Raw genomic sequence first — 25,543 nt, forward strand, 5'->3', positions numbered from 1 at the left:
GATACTTTGCTTACTTAGATTCTACAAAAAAAGGAGAAATGGCAAGGAGCTCAGGTGTTGGGAAGCTGATTTATAGTGTATCTACCAGTAACTCAGAGAGTGAAACACCAGTGTTCCACCTATCAGATCTCTAGCTTGAGGTTTGGTGATAACAGGCCCTGACACTAAGACTAGAATAAATCTCAACATGATGAAGAATTTGGCTGAGAGCCTTGTTATGACAGAGCTCCCAGCAGGATATTTATGTCAGGTAAAATCCTTTACTAGTAGCCTAGACAGCTCAGTATCATCACTAGTTATCAAGCCCATCTCAATGGCAGTGCAAGAAAGGCAACCACTCTGGGTGCCAAGCTGAAGGAAAGGAGCACCAAATAATTCCATATGATATTTTGGAAGTCGTTCTGTAATACATGAACCTGAAAGGGAAGGGAGGCATCAAAAGCAACTCTTGCCTAAGCACCCATTTCATCCAAATACTATTCCCCATTAAACAGTTGCACCTCTTCCCATGATATCAGAGGGCTTTGAATGTGGTTTCCAATACTTAGGGAACTGATTAAAGCCTTCAAAGGTTCTGTAATACATGAACCTGAAAGGGAAGAGAGTTATTGGATAAAGATCTGACTTTGGGGCCACAAATTTGGACTATTTTACAGGGCTGCAATGATTAAGGACAAGATCATTTTTGGACCAATTTTTTAAAAATTATTTATATTCCACATATCCTACAATTCTATTAGGATTACAAATTATTCATGTATTCAAGCATTTTTCCCTAACTGTCCCGGTGGGCTCCCACTCTATCTAATGTGCCTGGGGCAATGGGGATTAAATGACATGCCCAGGGTCATAAGGAGCAGTGTGGGATTTGAACCCTCAACCTCAAACACTGCACCACACACGTGCATTTCTCGTGGGAAGGATTGATTATTCTAACAAATCTTTTATAGGGGGAAGGGTTATTTATGCCCAAACAGATACAGTGATTACAAGTGCTGCAAAATACTATTGTGCCCTTGATTCTAGCTAGATAAGCAGAGCCAAGACTCTTGATCCTGTGTGATGGAATCAGGGCCATATCAGTCTGGGAATAATATATCCAGATCATCAAATGTCTATAAGCATCCCTAAAACTGGTCTCACCCTCCATGGAGCTAAAAATTGTGACTCAGATTCACCTTCGCAATAGTTCTTCTATGGCTACTTTCTCATTTTCTTCTTAATACTAATAGGGTTTTTTTGAAAGGATTTTTTTTGTCCATTATGATCCTCCTTTTTAGCCTTTCCTGTGTCTTGTCTGTTCTTCAAATGCTGTGGAGAATCAAAAACATGTATGCTCTTTGCTGAAGAGAGAGAATGAACACATGGAAATAGGCATCTAGAATAAGATTTATATTAAACAAAAGTTCAGAAGTGACTTCTAATGAGCTCCCTCAGTAGGCCTCGGAGTCTGCTTTGTGGTTTAATTGGGAACACTGTTCTCAAGAGCCAAGGGGTGACAGAGTTAATACACCAGTTGTTGCGCGAAGAAAATTCAAAGTTCTATATCTAATATATAGATAGAGCATACAACACAAATTCTGCACCCTATTCAATACTGCACCCTATTCAAAGCCCTAAATGGAAATGGACCAAGCTATCTGAACAACTGCCTAATCAGGAAAAACACATCCAGACCAAGGAGAAGTCAGCATACTTTACCTACCCCCCAATCAAAGGCATGCAAAGCAAAAAAATATATGACGGTCTACTAGCCACCAGAGCAGCAAAAATAGACCACCACCTCTCAAATCTGCTGACCACGATGCCCAACTACAAAACATTCAGGAAAGAACTGAAACCCATACTATTCAAGAAATTTGTCAAATGATCAAACCAAACCGTATCGACCATTCCCAGATCCCAACGCATACTATAGCTATGAACCTTGTAATCTCCCTGGGAATGCCCAGGCTAATTTCTTGTTGTAAACTGCCTAGAACTGATAGGTATTGATGGGATAGAAGACATCAATGTAATTTAATTGACAGAGGCAGCAGTATTTAGCCACAGAGATACACATTTATGCAAATGGTAAGTTGTGACAAATGAAATCATTTTTGGTTTGTATACCTTTAACTGAATCAAATGAGCAAGAGGATGGAATTTGAAGTCTCCATTCATATCATTCTTTTTTGGTGGCAAAGCACAATCCATAGGACCTTGGACCATGGGGTCTCTGTAGGAGAGGGAAAATGCAAAAGCCCAAGGCACTGTTCACTAATCGTGTTGAAACCGTTTGAAAAGCAGCAAAACAAGCCTGTCATTTGAAATTCCATGAGTGATAATATCAACAGCTTCGTTGGAAAAAGAAGATACCATACCATTTTTCCTCATGTATTCATAGAGTAAACGTGATTCATCGCTGCTTCAAAACAGTTGTTTTGCTGGAGTGCAAAAGGTACAAAAAAAATTAAAATTTAAATCATTACTACTATTTCTACTATTAATTATTTTGATAGCGCTACCAGATGTACACAGCGCTGTACAGCTCTGTGAGCCAAATAAAAATGTTTCCTTCAAACTCTCAGGCTTTCTGTCTGTGTCTGGTTGGCTTGAGCTGGTAGTGACTGTAGGGCAGACGATATTGTCTGTGCTTTCTAGTAGTCACTGATGTAGACTGGGAGTAATAGAATTACAGAGGATTCTGTGATTCTGACAGACTCAAAGTATCTCTCTCAAAAACAAGGAAAAGTGAGTTGTACAAATCTATCAACCTCTGGCTTCACAGAAAAGGAACACAAAAAGAGTACTGTATAGACAGGACACCGAAGAAAAGGCAGAAAGGATGCTCTACAGGAAGGTCTACAGGAAAGATGGACTCCACCTCAGCAGAGACGGAACGAGGCTACTTGCAAGCAACATCAAGAGAGAAATGGACAAGTTTTTAAACTAGGAAGAAGGGGAAAGCCTACAGTCGACAGAGAGAGAGAGTCGATGGTTCGGGAACCGGTATACCCAGAGGATACCGTGCAAGAAGAAGAGGGAAAGACTCACCGGATTACAGGCAAGAGAGATCGAAAAGGACACAAGAGGGAAGGAAATGCAAGAAAGGAAAAAGCTGCAAACTCAAGTGTATGTACACAAACGCAAGGAGCCTTACAAATAAGATGGGTGAATTAGAAGCCATAGCACAAAAAGATAACGTTGACATCATAGGCATCACGGAAACATGGTGGACTGAGGAAAACATCTGGGACACTGTGCTACCGGGATACAAACTATACCGCAGAGACAGAGTGGCTCAAAAAGATGGGGGCATTGCCATATACGTCAAAGAGGAAATTGAATGTGCTGGAGAGAACACGCCACAACTGACGGATAAGTTAGAGTCTCTACGGGTCAAAATTCCAGGAACAAATGGCCTGGAAACGAAGATCGGCATCTACTACCGACCCCCAGGGCAGTCCAAAGAAATTGATGGAGAAATGACAAACGAGATTAAACGCAACTGCAAGGGAGGCAACACAGTTATCATGGGTGACTTCAACTATCCGGGAATAGACTGGAACCTAGGCATCTCCAGCTGCATTAGAGAGACCAAGTTCTTGGATGCTGTAGGCGATTGCTTCCTGGAACAACTTGTCAAGGAAAATACTAGAGGAAATGCAATTCTGGACTTAATTCTAAATGGCCTGCGAGGACCAGCACAAGATGTAGAAGTAGAAGGGACGCTGGGAAGCAGTGATCACAATATGATCCGCTTTGATCTGGACGCAGGGGAGAAACATCGGTCCAAAACGACAACCACGGCACTGAACTTCCGAAAAGGGAATTACGAAGGGATGAGACTCATGGTAGGGAAGAAGATTAAGAAGAGGATAAGCACTGTAAAAATGCTAGAGCAAGCTTGGTCCCTTTTTAAGGACACAGTCACCGAGGCGCAAAATATATATATACCGCGTATCAACAAGGGATCCAAGAGGAAAAAGAACAAAGAACCGGCATGGCTCACTGTAGAGGTGAAGGAAGCGATCAGATACAAGAAAACTTCATTTAAGGAATGGAAAAGGTCAAAAACGGATGAAAACTGGAACAAGCACAAACAACATCAACGCAGGTGCCATAAGGCAGTAAAAGGGGCCAAAAGAGACTACGAGGAAAAAATAGACAAGGAGGCGAAGAACTTCAAGCCTTTCTTCCGATATATTAAGGGGAAACGACCCGCAAAGGAAGTGGTAGGACCGTTGGATGACCATGGAATAAAGGGAGCACTAAAGGAGGACAAAGCAATTGCTGACAAACTGAACACATTTTTTGCATCTGTATTTACCGAATAAGATGTACACAGCATACTGGAACCCATCAGGCTATATGCTGGAAACGAAGACGGAAAGCTGACAGGATTGACGGTCAGTCTAGAGGAGGTATGTAGGCAGATTGATAGGCTTAAGAGCGATAAATCCCCGGGACTGGATGGCATCCATCCGAGGGTCATCAAGGAACTGAAAGGTACCATAGCTGAACTGCTTCAACTAATAGCCAATCTGTCGATCAAATCGGGAAAGATTCCGTAAGACTGGAAGGTAGTGAATGTTACACCTATCTTCAAGAAAGGTTCGAGGGGAGATCCGGAGAACTACAGACCGGTGAGTCTGACCTCTGTACCAGGAAAGATGGTAGAGTCACTGATAAAGTCAGCATCATTGATCACCTTGACGGAAACGGGCTGATGAGGACCAGTCAGCACGGTTTTAGCAAAGGCAGATCGTTTTTGACGAACTTGCTGCACTTCTTTGAGGGAGTAAACAGACAGATAGACAAGGGCGATCCAGTCGACATTGTATATCTGGATTTTCAGAAGGCGTTCGACAAGGTTCCGCTTGAACGACTACTTCGGAAAATTGCAAGCCATGGAATTGAGGGTGAAATACTCACGTGGATTAAAAACTGGCTGGAGCATAGGAAACAGAGAATGGGGGTAAATGGACAATACTCGGACTGAAAGAGCGTCACCAGTGGGGTGCCACAGGGCTCGGTGCTTGGACTCGTGCTCTTTAACATCTTTATAAATGATCTGGACATAGGTACGACGAGCGAGGTGATTAAATTTGTGGATGATACGAAGCTATTCAGAATAGTAAAGACGCAGGGGGATTGCAAAGATCTGCAACGTGACATAAGCAAGCTCGAGGAATGGGCATCGACATGGCAGATGAGGTTCAACGTGGATAAGTGTAAAGTGATGCATGTCGGTAACAAAAATCTCATGCACGAATACAGGATGTCCGGGGCGGTACTTGGAGAGACCTCACAGGAAAGGGACTTGGGAGTTCTGATTGACAAGTCGATGAAGCTGTCCACATAATGTGCGGTGGCAGCAAAAAGGGCAAACAGAATGCTAGGAATGATAAAGAAGGGGATCACGAACAGATCAGAGAAAGTTATCATGCCGCTGTACCGGGCCAAGGTATGCCTTCACCTGGAGTACTGCGTCCAGCACTGGTCGCTGTACCTGAAGAAGGACACGGTACTACTCGAAAGGGTCCAGAGAAGAGCGACTAAGATGGTTAAGGGGCTGGAGGAGCTACCGTACAGCGAAAGATTAGAGAAACTGGGCCTCTTCTCTCTCGAACAGAGGAGATTGAGAGGGGACATGATCGAAACATTTAAGGTACTGAAGGGGATAGACTTAGTAGATAAGGACAGGTTGTTCACCTCTCCAAGGTAGGGAGAACAAGAGGGCAATCTCTAAAGTTGAAAGGGGATAGATTCTGTACAAACGTAAGGAAGTTCTTCTTCACCCAGAGAGTGGTAGAAAGTTGGAACGCTCTTCCAGAGGCTGTTATAGGGGAAAACACCCTCCAAGGATTCAAGACAAAGTTAGACAAGTTTCTGTTGAATAAGAACATGCGCTGGTAGGGCTAGTCTCAGTTAGGGTGCTGGTCTTAGACCAGAGGGCCGCCGCTTGAGCGGACTGCTGGGCATGATGGACCACTAGTCTGACTCAGCACTAGCAATTCTTATGTTCTTATGTTGGATACGTCTAAAAACTTGTTTCAGTTATCGGCACTTGGATAACCTGTCTTTTAGGTCGTCCAAGTGCCGACTTGGGCGGGTTTTTAGACGTATTTTTCTTTTGATTATGAGCCTCATAATGTATAGGTAGCAATAGGGTAAACTGCTTGATAGAGCTTACAATGTATTCTGATTGAATCATACATAATGCTTGGAGAGGGTAGGCATGGGAATGGTGGTAGAGCCATCTGAGGGAAAGCAGTTGAGGAATGCAGGGCTAACACGAGCCCCATTGCAGAGGAACAGAGAAGGTGATACAGTGTTCCCCCAGTCATTCGTGGTCCTGGTCATTTGCGGTAGTTTCCGACCACCAATGACCAGGCAGGAGAGGGCAGCCGGAGCGCCGGCGAGTGAAGGAAATCACTCGCTGTATGTACTAAAGTAAGGCCTCACCAATCAGGAGGTGCTTTGACATGCAGCTCCTGATTGGTGAGGCCTGACTTTAGTACAGGAAGAGGCAGTCAGAGCATACCACAAGTGATTTCCTTCATTTGCCGGCGCTCTGGCTGCCCTCTCCTATCTCTCCCGCTAAAAAACATATTCGCGGGTTTTCAGCATTCGCGGGGGTTCCTGGAATGGAACCCCGCACGAATATCGGGGAGTATAACCCTCTGTAGTCTATCAAACAAGCTAAAGAGAATTTTTTAAAAGATGAGAGTACCAACAGATGCAACATCCAGCACAACTGTGAAAGAGTAGATGAGCAAAGAAGTGAAGAAATAGAAGGGCAGCAGCAAGTGAAGCCAATATAATCCAGTAGTAGATGTATTCTGTCCCCTGCTGGAAATTGTATAGAACTGGTTTTGGCAGATACTGAACTTATGAATCCTCAAGTGAAGTAATTCTAGAAGAATCATAATATATTGAAATTTTAGTGACAAAAAGGGTCTAGAAGGTCTTCTTGTTGGTGTGTTAAAAGATACTGCTAGGTCCAAGAACACCCCACAGGTAGAGCAGGTAGTGGAAAGTGTGATGTCTTCTGCTCTTCCTTCTGCCTCATTTCCAGGAGCAACAGCCACAGTCAACACCATGGACTGTAGAGAAGAAGTCTTGTACAGGTATTTAAAGTACTTCAGGATCAGCATTATGCAGAATGCATGTATTCTCAGAAGGCTAATCGTTGAGAAAAAAATTGGCTATTTTTGCCAGAGGATCTGGTAAGAGCGGTTAATGTAGCTGGTTTAAAAAAAAGGTTTGGACAAATTCCTGGAGGAAAAGTCCATAAACTGCTGTTGAGACTGACATGGGAGAAGCCACTGCTTGCCCTGGATTGGTGGCACGCAGTGCTGTGACTATTTGGGTTTTTGCCAGGTACTTGTGACTTGGATTGGCCTCCGTGAAGATGGGATACTGGGCTAGATGGACCATTGGTCTAATCCAGTAAGGCTATTCTTAAGTTCTTAGGGGCATTCAATATCATTTCCAGAGACACCTTTTTCTGCTAAGTTCAATGGAAGCTACTGACTCTAGGCTGCAGGCTCCATGCAGAAAAGAGAACATGGGGTTTAAGATGATGCTGCACCTCTTAATCACAAGTTACCAATTACCTTCCAAGATAACTTTAGTGGATGAATGATCCCCAACCTCTGTAATTAGTTGTGTGCCTAACTGCAGGCAGAGCTGCATCTAGAATGCAGGAAGATGGGCAGCTATGCCAGAGAAAGACAGAGATGTTTTCTGGCCATTTTGTAACATACAATTTGAGCACAATTAAGATAATGCGGGATGGGGCTTTTTTTTTTTAATTGTTTCAAATGCTTTGCACACTTGCTGCACCTGGTAGTAAAGAGGCTGTGCTGAAGTTACTGGTTGAGAAATGCCACATAGATTCTCTTTTAGAATAGCTTCCTATCACTCCTAAATGGAGACGCCCAGTTATAACATTGTCCCCTTAGTGCCCTGTTTTATTATTGCTAGTACTACTCTAGCCTCTGCCATTGCATCACTGCCTGCTCTGCTCTACATAAGAACGTAAGAATAGTCATACTATGTCAACCCAATGGTCCATTTAGCCCAATATCCTGTTTCCAACAGTGTCCAATCCAGGTCACAAGTACATGGCAGAAACCCAAACAGTAGCAACATTCCAGAGCTGAGACTGTGATGTCATAATTCCTCATTCCACCAATGCCTAAGACCAACCTCATCAGTGATATCACAATGGCTCACATAAGAACATAAGAATGTGCATACCGGGACAGACCAATGGTCCATCTAGCCCAGTATCCTGTACTTCACGATGGCCAATCTAGGTCACAAGTACCTGGCAGAAACCCAAATAGTAGCACCATTCCATGCTACCGATCCCAGGGCAAACAGTGGCTTCCCCCATGTCTGTATCAATAGCAGGCTATGGACGTTCCTGCAGGAATGTTTCCAAAACATTTTTAAATCCAGTTACTCTGACCACTGTTACCACTTCCTCTGGCAACAAGTTCCAGAGCTTTACAACAACAGCAATCGTATTTCTATAGCACTACCAGATGCACACAGCACTGTATATAAAACATGCAAGAAACAGTCCCTGCCCCATAGAGCTTACAATAACTATTCTTTGAGTGAAAAATAGATTTTCTCCTATTTGTTTTAAAAGGTATTTCCATGTAACTTCATTGAGTGTCCCCTAATCTTCTTAATTTTTGAAATTTGCTGGGCAGTAGAAGGCCCCGAAGCAGCATGTGTAGAGTGCTGCAGACGCTGCTGGAATCGGAAGGTTTGTCGGGACCGCGGGAAGGGAAGGGGGGGGGAAGGAACTAAGGAAGCCGGCCAGACCGCGGGAAGGGAAACGCTGCTGCACAGGGAAGTGGTGTGGGGGGAGGGAAATGGAAGGGGAGGGAATGCTGCTGTGGCTGCTGCACAGGGAAGTTGTGGGAGAGAAATGCTGCTGCATAGGAGGCAGGGAGAGAGACAAATAGATAGAAAGAAAAGAAGAAAGACACAGGGGCAGGGAGAGACACAGAAAGACAGACAGACAAAGGAGGCCAGGGAGAGAGATAGACAGCGGGAGGGAGAGAGAGACAGAAATAAAGACACACAAACATATATTCTAGCACCCTTTAATGTAACGGGCTAAAATACTAGCTAAAATACCTGCTAAAATACCTAAAATACTAGCTAAAATACCTGTATATCATATGTAAACTATGTTGTACCACAGAAAGACAGTATATCAAATATACGACCCCTTGCCCTTAACTACTGCTGTCTGATGTGATCCACTGCCTATCACACTCTGGTGTCAAAGTCCCTCTTCGAGGGCCGCAATCCAGTCAGGTTTTCAAGATTTCCCCAATAAATATGCATGAGATCTATTTGCATGCACTGCTTTCATTGTATGCTAATAGATCTCATGCATATTTATTGGGGAAATCCTGAAAACCCGACTGGATTACGGCCCTCGAGGAGGGACTTTGACACCCCTGTTCTAAAAGGAATCAAGTAATTATAAAAAAAAGTAAATTAAAATAAATATTTTCCACAGACAGTCTGTGGTGCTCTGCCCCAGTTATAGGGCCATGATGTGTTCATGCCATTCTACATGATACTTCCTTTGGCATGATCAGTTGTTTTGCTACTGTCTTGATTCCACTGAGGTGTTTTGTTCTTTATGGGAGGGGTGCTGTTGGGGTGGTTATGACCTGTTTAATTATCAAATTCTTGGTTGCAATGCTAGGAGTTGTGTAGTTAACAGAAAGGTCCACAAAGCTGAAGGGTCTAGTGGCACAGCTTAAATGGTTAATTCTAACAGAAACTGGAATTGCTTTAAGAATCTGGTGTGCCCATGTAAGTACAGCAGACTGATTTGTTTTAGTGAAGTGTTCTCAAGATAGGCACTGAGCAGTGGTGTGCAATTTTAGAAAACCTGCTTTCAATAACAAAAGATGCAGACAGCACTATTTCTTTGCCTATACAACTGAAAGCTATTGCATGTGCTTTGATTGATTATAATTCAGTTATTGTCAGGAGAATTCCAAAATAGTTTAAAAGGGATGTAATTTACAGAACCTATATATTGCCCTTGAATTCACTGATAAGTCACATCCTTCTCCCCTCTCCCCATCCACCCTCCTGACCTTCTGGCTCCCACTGCTGACTTTGGGGTGCCATTTGGGCATGGGCTGATGAGAAAGCTGAAGAGAACCTAAAAAAGACCAAACTGCCAAATTCGTAAGTGTGGCCACTCTCTGTCCCAGTTTCACTTCAATAATTTATCTACCTGAGTATGAAAGAAAGTAACAAGCATTTTGAAACAAATCTATGCATGTTGTGACTTGTCTCAAGGTTACTTGTGCACAGTAGTGGCTCAGTGTGAGTCTAGCATTCCAAGAGACAGGATCTCAGGAGAGTCTGCCACATGAAAGGCTGCTTAGGAAGCTGTGGAACCACGGGGTGGGAGGGGATGTGCACAGATGGATCAAGCACTGGTTGTCGGGTAGACTGCAGAGGGTCAGAGTGAAGGGCCAATATTCTGACTGGTGGGGAGTCACAAGCGGTGTGCCACAGGGATCGGTGCTGGGGCCGTTACTCTTCAACATATTTATCAATGACCTGGAAAAGGAGGCAAAGTGCGAGGTTATAAAATTTGCAGACGATGCCAAACTGTGCGGCAGAGTTGGGTCCAGGGAGGAGTGTGAGGACCTGCAAACAAATGGCAAGTGTGAGGACTGGGCAAACAAATGGCAAATGCGCTTTAACGTGGAAAAATGCAAGGTCATGCATATAGGGAAAAGAACCCGTTGTTCAACTACAAATTGTGGGGGGGGGGGGGGCATTGTTGGGAGACAGCAGACTTGAGAGAGACTTGGGTGTGCTGGTGGATGCATCACTGAAGCCATCTGCACAGTGCGCAGCAGCCTCGAAAAAAGCCAACAGGATGCTGGGCATCATAAAGAGGGGCATAACAACCAGGACGCGGGAAGTCATCATGCCATTGTATCAAGCGATGGTGCGTCCACATCTGGAATACTGCGTTCAGTATTGGTCGCCGCACCTCAAGAAGGACATGGCGGTACTTGAGAGAGTCCAAAGGAGAGCAACAAAACTGGTAAAAGGGCTGGAACACTGCCCATACGCCGAGAGGTTGGATAGGCTGGGGCTCTTCTCTCTGGAAAAAAGGAGGCTCAGGGGAAATATGATAGAGACCTTCAAGATCATGAGGGGCATAGAGAGGGTGGATAGGGACAGATTCTTCAGACTGAAGGGGACAACAAGTACGAGGGGGCATTCGGAGAAACTGAAGGGAGATTGGTTCAAAACAAATGCAAGGAAATTTTTTTTCACCCAAAGGGTCGTGGACACTTGGAATGCGCTACCGGAGGAAGTGATCAGGCAGAGTACGGTACAGGGATTCAAACAGGGAATGGACGGATTCCTGAGAGATAAAGGGATCGTGGGATACTGAGGGAGGAGCTGGGATGTAACACAAGTATAGAAAGCTAACCAGGTAATGAGTATAGAAACCCAACAGGTCGTGCATGTGCAAGACCGGAGGGTTAGGACTTCGATGGGAAGATAGGACTTCAATGAAAAACCAAGGTGGCAAGGGAGCCCCTTCTGGTGATTCAGACAGGTCGTGACCTGTTTGGGCTGCCGCGGGAGCGGACTGCCGGGCAGGATGGAACTATGGTCTGACCCGGCGGAGGCACTGCTTATGTTCTTATGTTTTTATGAGTCCTTGTGCGAATCAAGTAAGAAACTGCTAGATTTGGAGCACCGGTTGGTGATAAAAATTTCTCACAAAAGAAGGGAAAAGGCCAAAGGAGACCCATGAATGCATGACTGCAGTTTATGGTGAGTCTGCCCCATCTTCCTACAAAGTAAAATTTTGGAGCAAGCTATTTAAGTGGGGTAGAGAGTCCATTGAAGACAACTCTCACACTGGACGGCCTGTGGAAGCAACTTCCACAGAAATGTGTAAGAAAGACGAGGATTTAATTTTCTCAGGCAAACAAATTAGGTTTCCTGAATGCAGTTATGGAATACTTTGTCTTCTTTTCTCAGAGGAGAATGAAATCTTGATAGATTCAAGAGCTCCCTGAAGTCCTTGCTATATAAAGACGCCTTTGAAAACTAAATCTTCAATTGAATAACGTCTCTTTTTAAAGAAATATAAATTATAGGAGGCTCCAGACATTCCCGTTAACCCAGTTTGTATTTCCCATATTTGTTTCTTTCCTATAATTATTGTAGTTCTACCCCTGACCCTTTTGTATCATGTTGGTCTTTATTTGATCTTGTCTATGTTCCTAACTTGTACTGTTGTATCCCTGTTTTTATAATGTACATCGCTTAGAAGTATTATAAGCGATATTATCAAATTTTAAATAAACCTGAAACCTGAAGAAATTGGCATCTTAACAGGTACAGTTTGGAAAATAATTCATTAAAAGTCGGGCTTGTCCAAAGTTAGTGCAAGATGGGTTCCAAGAATGCTGACGCCATGTCAGGAGGCCACAAGGTTCCAGTGCTGTCAAGAGAACTTTGAGATGCTCTGTGAAGACCAAGTGATTTTTTTTCATTATTTGGTAACTGGAGATGAGACTTGGGTCTATCACAGAAATCCTGAGTCCAAAATGGAGTCAATGCAGTAGAAGCACAAGTCATCCCCCATCCCAAAAATGTTCAAGACAGAAGAATCAGCACAACAAAGAAAAATGGGGAGACCCAATGATCCACAGTGAAAACAATCCACTGATGAAAACAAAAACTAAAAACTGTGGATACAGATGTTCTGGAGATAATTTATTATACTCTGACATATAAAAACATGAAAATTCAATGAAAAAAGAACAATGATAAAAATTACAGTGGCAAAAATCCAACCGGTCTGTGTTTCAGCGAACACGCCTTCCTCAGGGGTCCAATTGTTTGCAAACTCACATATAAAGAATACCTCAGTAGGAAAGAAAAGAGTTTTCAAGAACTTTTTGGTTTTATTTCTCAATATAGTCTCCTGCTAGCTCCATACATTTTATCCACTTTTCCTGCAATGACTTTAATCCCTTTGAAAAGAATTATTCTGTTTGATCTTCAAATTAGGGCGTCTCAGCTTCCTTGACATCTTCATCACTTGAAAACCACTATCCATGGAGAGATTTCTTCAAAACTCAGAACAGGAAATAATATGAGGGAGCCAGGTCAGGACTGTAGGGTGGATGTTTCAGCTGCAGAAACCCACATTCTTGGATGGCAGTCTGTGATTATCATGACATGTGCACCAGTGCATTGTTGTGAAGAAAGAGCACATCTGCTGTGTGTTTTCTTCGTCTTTGACTCCCGCAAAGTGATCATTGCATTGGCGTAACTCTTCCCAGTTATGGTTGTCTTCTGTGGCATGAACTCCAGAAGCAAAAGTCCTTCATCATCCCAGAAGACAGTTGCCATGAATTTGCCTGTAGATTCTTCTATCTTGAAAACAAAACCAAAATACTGTGGATACAGATGTTCTGGAGATAATTTATTATACCCTGACATATAAAAACATGAACATTCAATGAAAAAAGTACAATGATAAAAATTACACTGGTAAAAATCCAACCGGACCCTACATGGTCCGTGTTTCAGTGAACACGCCTCCCTCAGGGGTCCAATTGTTTGCAAACTCACATATAAAGAATTGACTGAAAACAGTCTATTGTCTTTAAACATGTGAGCAAAGAACACCGCAGACAAGCTGAACTAGCAAAAAAACGCTTGTCTGCGGTTTTCTTTGCTCACATGTTTAAAGACAATAGGCTGTTTTCAGTCCAAAATAAATTATTGAATGCCCCTAGTTTGCTACTGGTTTCTTTGGTTATTACCAACCAGTGATGCAAACAGGTTTTTGAAGTGCATCCAATTGTTTCCATTGACAGGTATGTTCAGGAGAATTTGACAGCAGGTTTGGAAAGATTACATAAATATAAATATGTAGAAGTTCTCAATGCTTCTACTTTGAAAAAGACTATGTGGCTGCTCTCTCTCTTGCATTCTCCCTTCTCCTCTTTCACTCACCCATGTACTCTTCTTCACCTCCTTAACCACTACTCAATCTAGCATGCTATCTCCATTCCTTCCCCTTGGCCTTTCACTCCCTTCTTCCCTTCCCATCTTGCACTCACCTTCTCTTCTCTATTCCCCATCTAACACTGTTTTTTTCCTTATGCTCCGTTCCTTGTTTCCTCCCCAACCCGTCCCATATGTTCTGTGTCCTATTCTCTCCTCCTCAGTAACCCCATCCCTTTTCTTATGCTCTATCCCTTTCTTTCCTCCTAAACCCACTCTTCACTTATGCTTCCTCCCCCCCCCCCCAATCTCTTTTTCTCCTCTATCCCTGCCTCCTTATCTTATGCTCCAGTTATTCAGCCATCTCTTCCTTCTCCGTGCTTCTTTTCCTGCTAGTGGGACCCAGGGGTTCCTTTTGGCTGTTTAAATCACTGCTCCTCCCTTTCTGCTGGTAGGATCAGGGACTCCCACCAGCTCTTCTCTGTTCTTTTCTCTTTCTGCTCTTGGACCAGGCACTCCTGCCGACTCTTTAGAATGCTGCAGCTTTCTTCCTGCCAGTGGACTCGGTGATTTCTGCCAACTCTTCTCCATGGTGCTCCTCTTTCCCTGCCGGTTAGATCCCAGGACTCCCACTAGCTCTTTATCACCATTGCAGCTTTCTTTCTGCCAGTAGGACTCCAGCCCTCTCTTTGTGCCCCTGCTCTCCAAGATAGAGTGAGGTTGTGCACAAATGATTAACTTGCAAATATGCAAATAAATGGATGAACAAACAGACTAATGGATGAACTCTCTCTAATAGGCACTGTTGCTTAAGTAAAATGCACCTAAAAACCAAACCTCTCCTCACTCACAAAAACTACAGTCAGGCAGAATGAGACAACCAAGCATTCAAGGGTGCGAATCAGCTAAAGTAGATAAAGGCGTGATTTAAACTAATACTTGCTTTTGAGCTGATCTGTATTCTGGAAATATAGCCAAAAATGTCAAAAAATATAATAAAAGAAAACTCTTTCTCACTTGGATGATAGCAGTGTGAAGGTTTCAGCAGCAGGCTTCAGAAAGTGACTCATTATTAAAAGCAGGACTCCATTCTCCGCCTAAGCTAGGAGCCAACGAGCTGTGAACTACAAAAAAGAAAAAAGATGAGGAAAAAACAAATTAATTTTTTCATGACTGCTAACTGATTAAATTAAATTACATTGAAAGAAACTTCTGTATACTTTTAAAAAGCTTGCCTTGCTGAATGCTATAATTCAAATGTGCTGGAATTAACAGATGTGTTAATCTCTTTTCTTTCTGAACTGTGTTGATATAGATACCAATCTCCTGTTTGTATTTCAAACCTTCTCACACCATCCTCACTCCCAAATGGGAAACAAAATATATGCAGCTTTTATGAAGTATGGGAATTAGTGTTGAGGGCTAAAGGCCTACAGCCAGCAGTCAAGCAACCTTATGCCACATCCCGAAGGACAAAAATAATTCTCTAGGAAAAGTTTCACAACTTCGTAGTTATTTACAAAGAGATCCAAGCTAAGACAATAATGAATCAACAGTAACTAAATATCTCAAAGCAGTTCTATTTTATTTTCATTGCATATAGAATGATGAATACTGAATCTCACTAAAGCTGGCTTTTACAAAGCCGCAGTAGAGGTTTCTACCTCGGGTCGTCAACGTAAATGCTCCCACGCTCATAGGACTTCTATGAGAATGGGAGAGTGTGGTGCATGGATTAAAGCTACGGCCTCAGCACCCTGAGGTTGTGGGTTCAAACCCACACTACTCCTTGTGACCCTGGGCAAGTCACTTAATCCCCTTATTGCCCCAGGTACAGGACAGGATTAATCAATAGGCCAAGTAGGCACGTGCCTAGGGCCCAAAATGGTCAGGGGGTTCCGATGAAGGAAGCCATCAACATTGTTTTTTCCAAACGGCGATGGGCCCCTTCAGCATCGATCGGCAATGCAGGCCCCACCGATCGACAACACGGGCCCCACCCCGATCGGCAACCCCCCCCCCCCAATCGATGGAAAGTAAGACATGCAAGCAACGCTGGTAAGAAAGGCAACAGGAACTGTAATTATGCAAGCGGTGCTACTTGTCCAAAGCTTCCCTCTGACGCCGCTTCCTGTTTCTGCCTGGGCACATGGTGGGGTGGGGCGGGGCGGGGGGCCAAGTGTATTTGTGTGCCTAAGGGCCCTCGACGAATTAATCCTGCCCTGCCCAGGTACATTAGATAGATTGTGAGCCCACCCGGACAGACAGGGGAAAATGCTTGAGTATCTGAATAAATTCATGTAAACCTTTCTGAGCTCTCCTGGGAGAATGGTATAGAAAATGGAATAAATAAATGAGCGTCAGAGCATTTACCTTGCCAGCCCACGGTAGAAGCCTTTACTGCGGATTTGTAAAAGGAGCCCTAAATATGATACAGACTGTTCAGTACTTGAGTCTAGTTAGATCATCTTGGATGTACTAGATACAAACATTAATTCTAAAGCTTCAGACTGTTGAAGAAAATAAAGGATATTTTATAGTACCAGGGCCAAAACCTTTCTGGAATACCTTGAATCCAGTGGCGCAGAGTCGGATATTGAACTACTGATGGCTATAGCTTACTGATGTTCTTCTTTTCCTTTATTTGGTGGAGATTGGGACCCTGGGAAGGAGGGGTTGCTTTTGTTTTTGTGTTGTTGTGTTATTCTGAATGAGCATGGCTTGCGCATATTGTCTCCTTGTATTTGAAAATTTCCCACATTCTCTCCAGGAAAAAGTACATGCTGATAGTTCTTTGGTTTTATATGATTATCAAAAGCTATTGTTTTGCTTTAACTGCAGCTGCTCTTTGCCACTCCAGGGAGCTTACCAGGATTTTTTTTTTGAGGGGGTACTAAGTACCGGCACCTTTCCTATTGCTTGATAACCTGAAAACCTGGCTATTCCCAAAAATGTAATACTTCTCCTTCTCCAAATATTTTTCTCACTATATCCTTTAATCTTCATTGAAGTTCCTTTCTCTCCCAACTCTTGTAAACCGTGCCGAGCTCTACAATTGTGGAGAGGATGCGGTATACAAACCAAGGTTTAGTTTAGTTTAGATTAGACCCATGGTCCCCAAATATTAATAAAAGAGCTCAGGTTCTGCACACTCAGTGCTGCCTTTCCATTGGATTCTGTGACTGGTTGCAGGGAACATGGCTACTGTGGGGTGGGTCCCTCAGTGATCACCCCACTCCTGAAGAATGGCCTGGTATATCAGTAACAATACTTTTTTGCTAAAAAAAAAATACATTGGAGCTTACATCCTAGGTAGGCACCTAATCTGCATAATGGTTAAAGCCAGCCCAGTACGGAACCCAGAATAAAGCTGAGCCTATAATAAGCATATCATAGCATCTCTGTGGTGCAATTATTGTGCAATTGACTTTTATCAAGCAGGAAGACTACACGATCAAAAGAAACAGAAATTGAGCTACTGTTGACTCTTACCATTCAATTCATTTTCTAAAATTGCATATATATATTAATTTTTTTTTTTTTTTTTTCTAAGATGGATCGAGGAGAATTCCAGCAAGATTCTGTCCTCAAACAACTAGAGGTCCTCAAGGAAGAGGAGAAGGAGTTCCAGAACCTGAAGGTGAGGCCAAGACTCTTTCCTGACAAGAGAGTCCTATAACTTCTGGACCAGTCCTTGTTGACCATTACACACAGGGTCTAGCTATTCATAATGAAACCAGATCTAAAAGGCTATGTATGTTGTACAGTAAAACCAGGACTGGTGTGGCTTGGTGGTAGGAGCAATCAGCTGAAAATGATGGAAACCAGGTTCATATCCCATTTCTCCCAACTGATATTCCTTGGGAAAGTTATTTAACCCTCCACTGCTTCAAGTAGCAACTTAGATTGGGGACCTTTTAAGGTAGAGTCCTACCTACTCTACCTGAATTTTAACTCACCTCACACTCTGGTTTAGAAAAGTGAGCAGTTAAGTCCAAATTTCTTGTCATTTAATTAACTTATTATCATAAATCAAAAGTTTCCATGCATTTTCTATATGGACAAAATCTTCTCTGTTCCTTATGATATAGAGATGAGAGTTTATCATTTTATCTACTTTTATCAAAGCAGAATGTAACATCTACCATGCATAAAACTGAAAAGTTACTCTTAGTGGCACTGTACATATAGGTGAGATACAGAGTATGGGGCTCATAATCAAAAGAGAAAAACATCCAAAAACCAGCCTAAGTCAGCACTTGGATGATCATAAGTCAAAAATGTCCAAGTGCCGATAATAAAACCGGGTTTTGGACATATTTAAAAATGACCTAGGCCTTCATAGTGCCGCTGAATGACCAAAGCTAAATGGGGCATTTCAGGAGGAGTGTCGAGGGTGGGAGTTGGGCAGGATATGGGCCAGCTTAGACTTAGTCGTACAGCATGTATAACCGAAAGTTGTACAACAGAGCCTAGACAGAACTTGGACGTTGTGACTTAGACCACGTAAAACATGGTCTAAGTCACAAAAACCCACCTGAAGTCACCAGATAAGCACTTCAAACACATAAAACAGACCCCCCAAACACTACCCCAGTGATCACCAATCCCCCCCAACCCCAGAAAAATCATAATCACACCTTTAAAATTCAGTCTGCAGACCATCATCACCTGGCAGCCTGGCATAGCAAAGCCTAGTCGTCCAGCACAGAGGCGGCTTAAGCCGTCTTGGGGGTGGGTTAGGGACTCATGGAGAGGAGGACCCATGCCCATAAGCCCCTGTAATCACTGCATTGATACTTAAACATGTGCACTCCCCTATACACCCCCAAAACCCTTTTCTACTGGCATATAAATGGCTCCTGCAGCCATAAGGGCTATTAGTGTGGTAGATAAGTGAGTTTAGGGGATTCTAGAGGTGACCTATATGGGAGCTGTAGTGAGATGATGACATGACACTCTTTTTGTGAAGTTCACAGCAGTGCCCTGTAAGGTACCCCACTATTTAGGTGCCATGTCTGGGTGTTCAGTCCATCGCTTTGCAGACCCCTCCCACGTCCAATAGGGCTTGTTCTAGGTGTTTTTGACTTGGATGAAAAGTTGGCCGAAAATGTGGTATAGAGATAGACGATTTAGCGACTTGGACAATCAGATCGGTAGGACGTATAGTTAGACGATTTTCAAAACAAAAATTATTTTGGATGTATTTTTCGAAAATGTGTCCTAGGCTGTTTTTTACTTTGGACGACTTGCGACTTAAATGAAAACGGACTTAGACGTTCCTTTCGATTATGCCCCTCCACATGAATACAGCCATCACCATCGCCAATATGCAGCCACTATGGGGTAATTGTATAAGGAGCCGCCTAGTTTTAGGAAGCAAGGACATACAATATGCCAGAATTCTAGTCATGTACATGCCTATGTGGACATATACGTATATTACACGCATGACAAAATGCAATGCCACGTGCTTGCAGGTGAATATTGACATGGATGGAGTTTGGGTGGAACAAGGTAATTTCCTTTCTATTTATTTTTCTGGATGAGACGATGGTGCGAAGAAGAAGGCTTCGACTTCGTGCGCAACTGGACGGCGTTCTGGGGAAAAAGCAAGTACTACAGAAGGGACGGACTACACCTCAACAAGGAAGGAGCAAGAGTTTTGGCAGGCAACATGAAGAAGGCAATCGAGAAGGCTTTAAACTGAAAGACAGGGGAAAGCCGACAGTCGACCACCGGTCGATGGTACGGATAGCAGGATGCCCCGACGAAGAAGCCAAGGACAACTACACCTACACAAGAGAAGACGACCTCACAGCCAATAAGGGAGAAAAAGCAGGAAGGGACAACTCAGACACAGGAGGGGACGACCACACAGCAAACAAAGGTGATAACACAGGAGCAGTAAAGGATACCGTAATTGAAACTACAGGGAAGGCCAAGAGTAGAAGGTCCAAAAAGGTAACACGAAGGGAACTTAGATGTATGTATACGAATGCTAGAAGTCTGGGTAACAAAATGGGGGAACTAGAGACAATAGCAAGACATGACATATTGGATATCATTGGCATAACAGAAACATGGTGGAATGAAGAAAACAAATGGGACACAGTACTACAGGGATACAAACTGTATAGAAGAGATCGAGTAGGGCAGAAAGGTGGAGGTATTGCTCTATATGTTAAGGAGGGAATAGATTCTGTTGAAATGGTTACAACAGAAATGAAAGAGAAGCTTGAATCACTCTGGATCAAAATTCCTGGTCAATATGGCGCAGATACGAAAATTGGCCTTTACTATCGTCCACCAGGACAGGCGGAGGAAACTGACTCAGAAATGATGGAGGAAATCAAACAAGAATGCAAGACAGGCAATGTAATTATATTGGGAGACTTCAATTTCCCAGGGATAGACTGGAAACTAGCAACCTCCAACTGCGGCAAGGAAGCCAAGTTCCTGGAGGTGCTAGGGGATTGCTTCCTGGAACAAATGGTAAAAGAGCCGACAAGAGGCAACGCCACCTTGGACTTGGTCCTAAATGGCCTCACGGGACCGATAACAGAAGTGGAAGTCATAGTTCCACTGGGAACGAGTGATCACAATGTAATCAACTTTAAACTTGACATCGGGAAAGGGAAACATGCCAAAACCTTAACCATCACCTTGAACTTTAAAAAGGGTAAATACGATAGCATGAGAGCCATGGTAGAAAAACGACTCGAGAAGATGGTGGACAAACTTGAAACGGTTGATCAGGCATGGACCCTACTGAAAAATACTATCACAGAAGCACAAGATCTCTACATTCCGAGGATTTCCAAAGATCGGAGAACAAAGAGCAAAAGAGAACCGGCATGGCTTACCATACAGGTGAAGGAAGCCATAAAAGAAAAGAAGGACTCTTTCAAAAAATGGAAATGCATAAAGACAACCGAAGCCTGGAACAAACATAAAGATGATCAGAAGAAATGTCACAAGGCGGTGAGGGATGCAAAACAGGAATATGAGGAAAAAATAGCCCAGGAGGCCAAAAACTTCAAGCCCTTCTTTAGATACGTGAAAGGGAAAAAAACCTGCAAAAGAGGCAGTGGGACCCCTGGACGACCAGGGAAGAAAAGGGTACATCAAGGAAGATAAACAAATCGCAGACAAACTAAATTCCTTCTTTGCGTCCGTCTTTACGAAGGAGGACACCTCAACAATACCTGAAGCGGAGAAAGTGTTTGCAGGAGAAATAGAAGACAGCCTCACCACAGTTGAGGTGGACTTAGACCAGATATACTATCAGATCGACAAACTTAAAAGTGACAAATCCCCTGGACCGGATGGGATTCATCCGAGAGTCTTAAAGGAATTGAAGTTTGAAATCGGAGAGTTATTGCAAAAACTTGCAAACCTGACAATCAGAACTGGACAGATACCGGACGACTGGAGGATAGCGAACGTCACCCCAATTTTCAAAAAAGGATCGAGAGGGGAACCGGGCAACTATAGACCTGTTAGTCTTACGTCTGTCCCTGGCAAGATGGTTGAAGCACTGATCAAGGATAGCATAGTCCTGCACTTGGACGCATACGACTTGATGAAACCCAGTCAACATGGATTCAGGAAAGGGAAATCATGTTTGACTAATTTACTCCAATTTTTCGAGACCGTGAACGAGCAAATTGATAGTGGGAAGCCGGTGGACATAATATACTTGGACTTCCAGAAAGCGTTCGACAAAGTTCCACACGAAAGACTTCTCAGGAAACTACAAAGTCATGGCATAGAGGGGGATATACAAAGATGGATAGGCAAATGGCTGGAAAACCGAAAGCAGAGAGTGGGCATAAATGGGAAGTTCTCCGACTGGGAGAAAGTGACTAGTGGTGTACCCCAGGGCTCGGTACTTGGGCCGATCCTTTTTAATATTTATATCAATGACCTGGAGGAAGGAACATCCAGTGAGATCATCAAGTTTGCAGACGATACAAAACTATGCCGGGCAATCAGATCGCAGGAGGATAGAGAGAAACTCCAGAGCGACTTGTGTCGGTTAGAAACATGGGCGGAGAAATGGCAGATGAAGTTCAATGTGGAGAAATGCAAGGTAATGCATTTAGGCAATAAAAATAAGGAATACGAGTATACAATGTCAGGTGCAACTCTGGGGAAGAGTGAACAAGAAAAGGACCTGGGTGTACTGATAGATAGGACCCTGAAGCCGTCGGCACAATGCGCGGCAGCGGCAAAGAAGGCAAATAGAATGTTGGGCATGATAAAGAAAGGAATCTCGAGTAGATCGGAGAAAGTTATAATGCCGCTTTATAGGGCAATGGTCAGACCACACTTGGAATACTGTGTCCAACATTGGTCCCCCTACCTAAAGAAGGATATAAAGCTGCTGGAGAGGGTGCAGAGACGAGCAACAAAACTGGTGAAGGGTATGGAGAAACTGGAATACGAGGACAGACTTATAACACTAGGATTGTTCTCCCTTGAGAAAAGGAGACTGCGTGGGGATATGATCGAGACCTTCAAAATACTGAAAGGAATCGACAAAATAGAGCAGAGAAGATTATTTACATTGTCCAATTTGACACGGACTAGAGGACATGTAATGAAGCTGAGGGGGGACAGGTTCAGGACTAATGTCAGGAAGTTCTGCTTTACTCAGAGAGTGGTTGACACCTGGAATGCCCTCCCAGAGGAGATTATGACAGAATCGACCATCCTAGGCTTCAAGAGCAAACTAGATGCATATCTCCTTAAGAGAGGCATATAAGGATTTGGTGGACTATAAATTACGCCAGGTGTACACCTGGCAGGGCCTCCGCGTGTGCGGATCGCCGGACTTGATGGACCGAAGGTCTGATCCGGAGAAGGCAGTTCTTATGTTCTTATGTTCTTATGTTCTTATGTTCTTCTCCCTCCCCTACTTCTTTTTCACTTGTATTTTTTCATGAGGGATCTTTGATCTCCTTTTTGGTGTTTGGAGTTTGGATGAGCAAACTAAACAAAAAAGGATAAACACTCCCATGTGTGTCAAACTAACAAAAGCTAAGAATGGGTTTACACAAATAGCCTTCCAGAAACAATCCAAGAATTGACTCCAGATGGAAAAGGAGTTTGGGTGGAGCATGTGCAAGACACATACATTTGCAAACACAGATTTACGAGGGTACTGGGAGAAAAGTGTATTAGCTGCACACCTTGAGGTCAATATTCAGCCGTTGGACATGAGCATTTTGCTCACTGTCAATGGCATTATTCCTGGATTTTCCAAGCCAGGAATTGTGCAGGCTTCAGCTTTGAATATCCGGTTATTTTTAAGCCAATTAAGATAAGGCAACTTAAGACAATATTCAGCACTTAAACACTGAGGCCCGGATTCTGTATAGGACGCCCGTCCCGGGCCTACACCCGGATTCTGTATAGGACGCCTGTCCCGGGCTTACACCCGCCCAAACTAAACCCGATTCTGTAACCGACGTCCATTTTAGACACGCCGGTTACAGAACCGGGTTACTTTAGATAAGGCCACAATACTTAATCACAGCAAGGGATCTCCCTGCCGCAATTGGTATAGCGGCTACGGCTGTGAGTCTCCCCCCTCCCCCTAAACGATCCCTCCTGCCAAAAGACCCCTGATGAGCGCTGGCAGGAGGGTGCCCAACCCCTCCTGCCAGTAGGCCTCCCACCCCCTGATGATCATGGCAGGAGGGTGCCCAACCCCTCCTGCCAGTAGGCCTCCTACCCTTTCCCATTCACCAAACATACATGTAGTATTATTGAATACCAGGGATCTGTTCCAAACTTACTCGCCAGGATTTACACAAGGATTTACATATGCCCGAAGTTTGGCGTGGAAAAGGGCTCTAAGAAGCAAATTCTACAAGAGGCACCTAAAGATAGGTGCATAACTTACCCTTCCTTTTACAAAACCATGGTAACGGCTATCACATGGCAAATGCTCCGATTCCCATTAAAGCCCTACCGCAGCTTTGTAAAGAGGGGAGGGGAGGGGTAATTAGTAAATTGGCTTCAATTATGAGCTATAAGAAGCTCATAATTGAAAATAAAAAAAAATTATTGGGTGACAGGCACCTATCTTCCTAGGTATGATTCTACGAAAAATAGGCAACTATTGCATGGTGCCTAATGGTGTTTAATTCCAAAGTAGGCGTGTTTAGGGGCAGAGAAGGACTTAGGCACTGCTAGACGCGACTCTCTAAAGGATTTAGGCGCCTATAGTGTAGGCCTTTAAAAACCTCACCTACATTACAAGCGCTAAGACCTGAGTACTAGTGCTGCCCAATTCAGGAAAAAAAATTTGATTCGATTAGATTCAGCCTATTGAATCGATTTTTCGATTTGATTCGATTTTCCTGCCCAATTGGGTGTGTTTTTTTTTAAACATCCTGGTGGGTTTATTTTATAACCTCTTCACCATTTTTATAGCCTCTTCACTCCCTTTGCCTTCTCCTAATCACACAGGCACTGTGGTGTAAACAAACAAAAAAGACTTTTCCTCTCTCTGTTAAATCCTAGCTCACATTTGTGGTCTAACACCAGCTCTGGCAAGATACACGTTTCAAATATGACATATTGTAATCACAAAACAGAAAATAAAATTATTTTTTCTACCTTTTGTTGGTCCCAGGCTCTGGTTGTCTTCTGATAACTTGCTTGCCAGGGTCTCCTTCTTTCTCCGTGCTAACCATCCATCTGCCATCTCTGTCCTCCCCTTCTGTTTCTCTACCCTCCCCCAGAGGTCTGGCATCTTTCCTTTTTTTTTCATCTCCATCCACAGATTCACCTTTTCTCAACTAGCCTTTCATCCAGCATCTCCCCCTCCTTCCCCACCACCCCAGGGTCCACCATCTCTCCCTTTCTTTTCCCAACTACCCTCCTATCCAGTATCTCTATCCCCCTCCACACCATCCCTTGTGTCCAATTTCTCTCCCTTTCTGTTCCTTCCCTCTCTAAATCCCATTGCCCATCATCTCTCTCCCTCTCCTCTATTTTTAGACCCATTATTTCTTCCCCCCCAAAGTCCGGCATATGCATGTCTCTTTGAACCCCCCCTTCCCTCCCTCCCTCCGTGTACTTCTACACCAGGGCCCATTCCCCTGAAAGTCTGTCCCCCCTGAAGGCCTACACCCCACACCTGAAGGCCTGCCTGTCCACCCTGAAGGCCTTTCTGTCCCCCCCCGAAGGCCTGCACCCAAGGCCTGCCTGTCCCCCCTGAAGGCCTGCACCTAAGGCCTGCCTGTCCCCCCCCCCCCAAAGGCCTGCCTGTCCCCCCTGAAGGCCTGCACCCAAGGCCTGCCTGTCCCCCCTGAAGGCCTGCATCCAAGGCCAAGCAGAGTGTGCATTGCCACACCCGAATATCCATGATTGTTATATCTCACAATCTGTAAGTGCAAAAAAACAATGAACAAGTAAGTGCATCTTAATCTTCCCATGATCAACCAAGTTCAGTTTATTTAATATACCGCAAATATAAAACCAGAAG

The 25,543-nt window shown here is 43.8% G+C and overlaps 1 protein-coding gene across 4 annotated transcripts in view; it reads left to right on the forward strand.

Moving 5' to 3' along the window:
• Positions 1-25,543, forward strand: part of KIRREL3 (kirre like nephrin family adhesion molecule 3) — a 1,600,598-nt gene that overhangs the window by 1,566,702 nt on the left and 8,353 nt on the right. For all 4 annotated transcript variants that reach the window (XM_033917922.1, XM_033917923.1, XM_033917924.1 and 1 more), the window contains one exon: positions 17,594-17,680. In XM_033917922.1, coding sequence (XP_033773813.1) covers positions 17,594-17,680 — 87 coding nt within the window. The remainder of the gene's footprint in view (positions 1-17,593; positions 17,681-25,543) is intronic.

The sequence above is a fragment of the Geotrypetes seraphini genome, chromosome 13, assembly GCF_902459505.1.
Source record: "Geotrypetes seraphini chromosome 13, aGeoSer1.1, whole genome shotgun sequence".
Classification (NCBI taxonomy): Eukaryota; Metazoa; Chordata; class Amphibia; order Gymnophiona; family Dermophiidae; genus Geotrypetes; species Geotrypetes seraphini.